General features: G+C 40.9%; 1 protein-coding gene across 1 annotated transcript; it reads right to left on the minus strand.

Annotated features, from left to right (window-relative positions):
• Nucleotides 1-1329: 1329 nt before the first annotated feature.
• On the minus strand, nucleotides 1330-2907 carry LOC147315145 (hemicentin-1-like). The gene has a single exon (XM_086260331.1). It carries the CDS (start codon nucleotides 2875-2877, stop codon nucleotides 1549-1551), a length of 1329 nt encoding a protein of 442 aa, XP_086116457.1. The 5' UTR covers nucleotides 2878-2907; the 3' UTR covers nucleotides 1330-1548.
• Between the last annotated feature and the right edge of the window lie 3985 nt (nucleotides 2908-6892).

The raw sequence follows: 6892 nt of genomic DNA on the forward strand, positions 1-6892 counted from the left end.
TGAGGAACCTTGGAGTCATTTTTGACCAGGACATGTCCTTCAACACACTTATTAAACAAATATGTAAGACTGCTTTATTCCATTTGCGCAACATCTCTAAAGTTAGAAATATCCTGTCTCAGAGTGACGCTGAAAAACTAGTTCACGCATTTATTACTTCCAGGCTGTAATTCATTATTATCAGGATGTCCTAATACAGTTTATCCTGATTACAAACGTTAGGGTAAGTGAATCCAGATGATGGAAAGATAGCCCGGGTCTGCTGATGAGCACTGTCTGCTCTAACACTGACTTTGTTTGTGTTTCCTGGAGTCCCGTCAGTCCTGTAAATCAGCGTCCCCAACCTTTTTTGTGCAATGGACCGGTTTATGTATGCAATATTCTCATGGACCAGCCTTTAAGGTGTCGAGGATAAATACAACAAAATAAAACCAGTACTGCTGCCAAAAAAAGAAGAGTTATTCAAACCCCTGAAAAGCATCAATTTCACACCCGACCTCAACTCTCGCGGTCTGGTTCCAAATGATTTACGGACCGGTGCCAGTCCATGGCCTAGGGGTTGGGGACCGTTGTTGTAAATAAAAGAAACCCCTGCTTGGACGCTGTGCAGAGCAGCTGGACCACACATTGTCACTTAATGTTTCTCATCATATTAATATTTATTTGTAAAATTGTAACTTTTAGTTTTAATGTTCATCAAATAAAATTACATTATTGAATACTACGTGCTACGCAATAATAGTAATAATATTAACTGTAATAATCGTAATGGCAGTTGTTGTCATCATCATGCTGTTAATATCATGACTTTTAAATTCATAGTTTTTCATTAAAACATTTTTAATTCATCAAAATGAAATATTAAAAAAAAACCCTAAACTTTAAACTCTGCCACAAACAAAAATAGAATAAAAATAATAAATGATAACCATGTGCAGCTTCTCTCGTCTTCCATTTTTCCATAATATGTTTCACTCTACATGTTAAAGTGTGTTGGCTGCATGTTAAGTTCAAAATGCTGATTATTCATTTGAAGTCAAAGTTTAGGAGCTCTGATCCAGTTGACTGATATACTCTGCTCTACATCCTGCACTGAAATATGTGGATTGTGTGTTTATTAAAATTAAAAATCATCGTGGAGTCATTGACAGAAGAGCATCAACATTCAGCCTGTTAAATTATATTTAGATATTTTTATTTCAGAAATGTTTCCTGACATAAATGGAGAATATAAAAACACAATCAAAGCAGTCAAGTCCATATTATGAAGTGTTTGCTGTATCAGACAATCATGTTTATTCACAACAATGAAAACAATATAGTGCAGATAAACATGGCGCTGCAATGAATCTGCTCTTAAACACAATAACAAAATACATTTTCCAAGAGAGATGATAATGATTCACATCAGAGTGAAGAACGAATACATTTACAACTGGTTTCTAACATTTCTTATAGATCGAACTGATCACTGATAGAAACAGAAGAATATTCAAAATGATACTCTGAGAGATACATGAATGATAATAATAAATGCTGATGAGCATATTAAGTGTGTGTCTGCGCTGAAAGCTGCTCTCCTCTCCTGGTTTTCTGTATCACACAGACCACAACAACACAAAGCATCACCTGCAGACCGCTGAGCAGTATCCACCTGACTTTGTAGAAGGTCGAGTAAACCCCAAAGGGCTCTCTGTAGATCAGAACTGTTTTTTCTCCTGACACACACTCACCCTCTGACTTAAAACGTGTACACACATACTCTCCTGCATCTTCCAGTGAGACATTAGAGATTATCAGGCTGTCACGGGAACAAGTGATTCTATTGTCACTGCAGAAGTCGTCATCGTACACAATTTTACCTTCTGTTTGAATCGACTTAATGAACCAAACGGATAGAAATCCAGCTTTACATCTCATAGTGACTTCATCTCCCTCTGAGAAAACCTTTACTACAGGTGGACCAAATTTAGGGCACACCAAAAGCCAGTACACATGTATTACTTTTTCACCTGAACAGCTGTAGATACCTGAATCATTTAACATTAGTGATGGAAGTACCAGCGAGAAGTTTCGACCAACTTCTTGATCAGTATCCAGGGAAATTGCTACCTTCATCCAAACTGGGGGCTGGTCATGAATGGGGTCCATGAAGGGACACTCCAGCACAGCTGTGTCTCCCTCTGAAGCATAACGTAGCTTTGTTTGTTTGGTCAAACGTACAGAGTAAGTGCTCACACACTGCTGTTGGTTCATCACCAGGCAGATGTAAGACATTGGTCGTGTGTTGACATGAAGAAGTGATGCGTTTGTCACCTGCAGGAAACTTTCTTGGACTTTATTCACCTTCAAAATTCTGTCTTCGAATCTACTCAGCCCGGCTTGTTGCCACTCCCCGTAATGTCTGATCCAACGCACCGTCAGATTCTCACCTGTTCCTTTACATTGTACGTCTACAGTAGAATCAGAAGCTAAGATAGGTTCTTCCCCCCTTACTGTCTTGCACACAGTCAGGCTGATGTTTCTCTCATATGTCACGCTGCCCTGAGTCCAGCACACATCTCGGTACAGTCCAGAGTCTGAGTGGGTCAGGTTGTTGAGAGTAAATGAAGGAGAACCATGAAATGTCTCAGGAAATGAGAGTCGTCCTGTCAGGTCTTCATGTACTGTGAAGTTTCTGTTCCAGGGGTCAGAGATGTTCCACAGGACCAGAGTATCTTCACCAACACGTCTGGAGGTGATGCAGAAGCTGTTTTGATCTGGGAGCTTGAACTGTAAAGAGTCTCCTTCTTCAATTATGGCGATAAATTCTTCTGCATGAATGTTGCTGATGAGAGTGAACAGCAGGGAGAAGCAGAGCTGTGCGACTGCAGCCATCCTGCTCAGAGGTCTCCTGGTCAGTGTCGTACAAGCACTGACACTGCTCGCTTCATGAGCTTCCTGTTTGTGGTTGGAGGAGGAACGCCACTTCTTTATCACATCATCAAGGAACACTTTGAAGCATTTGGCTCAATATCACGCCGTATATCTGCTTTCACTCTTCACAGGCCAAAGTGTGGACACAGTTTTTTTTATACTTCGTTGCATGGGTCCAGGGGTATCAAACATGTGGTCTGGAGCACAGAACCGGCCAGTCACAGTGTCCAATCTGAACCATTACAAGTGAGATAATGTCAGCTTTACCAAACAGCATTGAATATTTATGAATATGTAAAAGTCCTTTCTAAACTATTAATAGTTTTTTTAACAAAAAAGACAGAAATATGGCGGGTCGCTAGGTCGCAGCAGCCACACAGTGTCCTGTCGTGTCTACAATATCCCGACCATAACTTGAACCTGGTATTTAATACCTACTGCACAATCCACTTCGTATTGTCTCTGTCCTGTGTACAGTAGTCCCTCGCTATAATGCGGTTTACCTTTCGCTGATTTTTTTGTGTGCAGTTTTGCATGTTTTTTTTTTTTGGGGGGGGGGGGGGGGGGTTAACAACGCATTGTGTTCTGTATCCTGATTGGCTGTAGACCATTGTCAAATCAATCTGGTGCCGTGTCTCCTGTACAGTACAAAATTCGTTCAGCTTGTCAATTTTACATAAATCTTTGATCACTAGCAGTGTGACTCTGAAGTGCTGTACAGTATGTTTGTAAGTCTTCTCCCCAACAAACACAAAAATATAGACGAAACGTTTTGCACCGTCAAAAGGCAGCAGCGGGTGTTTTTGGTTTCATTCTATAATACTGGACTCATTTTCTCTATGGAGGACCGCAAGAGCCATGTGCATCAAAATAAAGAATTCTGTTCTTAAATAATGAATTGTGGAATGAAAAAAAAAAAAAAAAAAATATATATATATATATATATATATATATATATATATATATATATATATATGTGTGTGTATGTGTGTGTGTGTGTATATGTACACACACACACACACACACACAGTCACGGCGAGTGAGGTGAGCCGTGTGGAGGAAATGAAGGAGGATCCAAATGCAGGCAGTCGTGAAGGTGTGAAGGTGGTTTATTGAACATGAAAGTAAATACAAACGGCAAAATGGAGCTAGAACTAAACTATACTGGGATAAACTAAACTACAGAGTACAAACCTTAACGAGAACGACCAGAGGAGAATGATGATGGACAGCAGGGAGAACACACGGGTGAGACATGGTAGATACACAGATCAGGCAGGGTGGAATACACAGACGGACCAGCAACAACAATGACGGAAGACATGACTTAAATACACAGAGAACCACAGGGGAATTACACACAGGTGGTGGACACAGCTGGGAATAATCAACAAGACGAGACAAAGGTAAAACTGAACACACTCACATGAGACCCAGACCTTCACAATAAAACAGGAAATGAGAACACCACACCAAGACGCAGACCTGACACTGAGAGACAGACAGGAAATGACATATGAAACTAAACTCACATCGTAAACCCAGATAAACAGAAACATGGAACTCTAATAATAGAAATCATAATCATCACCATAACACGACAAGAGAACAAGAACACAATCCCTGATGAAAACTTAAATCAAAACACAATAAACTCAAAATACTGGGTCCAACGGACCCAGAACCGTGACATATATGTGTGTGTATATATATATATATATATACACACACACACACACACACACATGAATGAATCCTTTAGCTTCAGGAGCATTTCTATTCATCTTATGAATTCCAGTCTAATGTCAATTCACTGTTTGAGTTTGGTCTTAAACTCCAGAGAATACCACCTGGTTCAACAATCTTTTTATCTTATTATTTGCAAAACGCTTTTCTTCTGAGAGATGCTCCTGAGGCTGAAATTGAGCCCAGAGAAACAACAACAAAGTCTGTGAAGGCTCTCAGTCATCCAGGTCATCTTAGTCAAAGAAGCCTGCAAGGAAAAGCGTCTGGACTTCTTTAAGTTGCTTGAAGACGTTTCACCTCTCATCCGAGAAGCTTCTTCAGTTCTAAGGTCAAATGGTGGAGAGTCCCAGATTTAAACCTAGTGGGAGTTTCCCCCCACAGAGGGACAAAAGGACCTCCTGATGATCCTCTAATCGCCTGAGCCAAGGTGTGAAACTGGGTGTGGGTCCCAATCAGCCAGAGTTTCGGGTGAGCTCGTTGTGAAACCTGGCCCCACCTTATCATGCGAATTCCTGAGGTCAGATGGCCCAGGATGTGAGTGGGCGTTAAGGCGTCTGGGGAGGGAACTCAAAACTGGATTATAGATGGCAGAGAGTTGGTGTCGTAAACCACCGCTTCTGTTCAAAGATGGTCGCTCACAGTGGACATAGATGGCTTCTTTCACTCCTCTTTCAAACCATCTGTCCTCTCTGTCCAAAATGTGAACATTTGCATCCTCAAAAGAGTTTCCTTTATCCTTAAGATGCGGATGGACTGCTGAGTCTTGTCCTGTGGAGGTGGCTCTTCTATGTTGTGCCATGCGCTTGTGAAGTGGCTGTTTGGTCATTGGAGATACCAAACAGCCACTTCACAAGGGCATATATATACATATATATATGTATGTATGTATAACTGTTTAACTTTCACTGAACCAGAAAATTATGACTCTAGAGATAAAATCTCTTTTGCAAGAGTCTTGACCCCAGCATGCTGCTACATGCTTTTTACCCTTTCAGGAAAAAGGCTAAAATGTTAAAATGTTTTTTAGTATGTGTAGGGATTTATACCAAATCTACACAAAATTAAGGTCATTTGTTGCAGAGAAATGATTGATGGACAGATGTGGAGGATATGTGGGAGGAAACGGACATCAAACCACTGAAGTAAACATGTTTTCAGAGATAATAAAGAACTGCGTGTGGGAAAGTGTACGAAACAGATAAAAGCCACGTGTGTGTGAGAGAGAGTATCAGATTATAAAGTCAAAGAAAAAACAACTTTAACATGAAAACAGATTGCAGAGCATCCACACTTCTCAAATCAGTAGTAAATGGCCTGTATTTGTGTAGCGCTTTACTAGTCCCTAAGGACACAAAGCGTTTTACACATTCAGTCATCCACACACTGGTGATGGCTGCCGGATACTGGCGCCACCAGGCCCTCTGACCAACACCAGCAGGCAACCTGTGAAGTGTCTTGCCCAAGGACATAACAACCAAGCCTGTCCAGGGCCCTGTTTCAGGAAGCCGGTTTAGAAAACTCAGAGTGAAAAACGATACGCAGGGTTGAGTAACCCCGAACTGTCCAACTCGGAATATTCGGTTTCAGAAAGGCTGATAACAATTAGTTCAATCAACACGGAGTTGCGTCAACCCCAAGTGAAGCGCGCGGACGAGGATACATAAAGCCCTGATAAGCGGAGCACAGATTAAGCGAGTCACCATGGAGACGGAGGGAAAGAAGGCGCGGTCAATGTATTTCACAGCGCTTGAGGCCGAAATTCTGATGGCAGCATATGCCGATAACATGCAAATTCCGCGGAAAAAAGTAACACAGCCACAGCTGCAAAAGACAGGGAGCATGCATGGCAAAACATAGCCGACAGAGTCAATGCGTGAGTGTTAATATAAACATTGATCTAGGGATTTCCACCCATTTAACACGTTATTTTATCATATGTTATTTTATTTGTTATTTTATACATTTTATTTTGTGACGTGATGTGAGCGCAGGTGCAACCCAACAGGCCCCAAACGTTCCTGGCAGCAAGTAAAAATGAAATATAAAAATATAGTCCAAACAGGTAAGGTGTAATTGTATTATGAGCCATAGTGCTTGGTCTGTTTGTCCCATGTAAATCAATTGCAGTTAGAGGCTACATTAATTTTCTTTCTGTAAGCACTTATTGAAATTATCTGAGCACATTACAAGTACATATTTGCTTACTCTGTATGCTCAAATGTGACCCGTT

This window comes from Aulonocara sp. 'chitande type north' Nkhata Bay, linkage group LG14 (genome assembly GCF_057382095.1).
Source record: "Aulonocara sp. 'chitande type north' Nkhata Bay isolate Kocher_YH1m ecotype deep benthic linkage group LG14, A_spYH_male_GT1.1, whole genome shotgun sequence".
In the NCBI taxonomy this organism is placed as follows: Eukaryota; Metazoa; Chordata; class Actinopteri; order Cichliformes; family Cichlidae; genus Aulonocara; species Aulonocara sp. 'chitande type north' Nkhata Bay.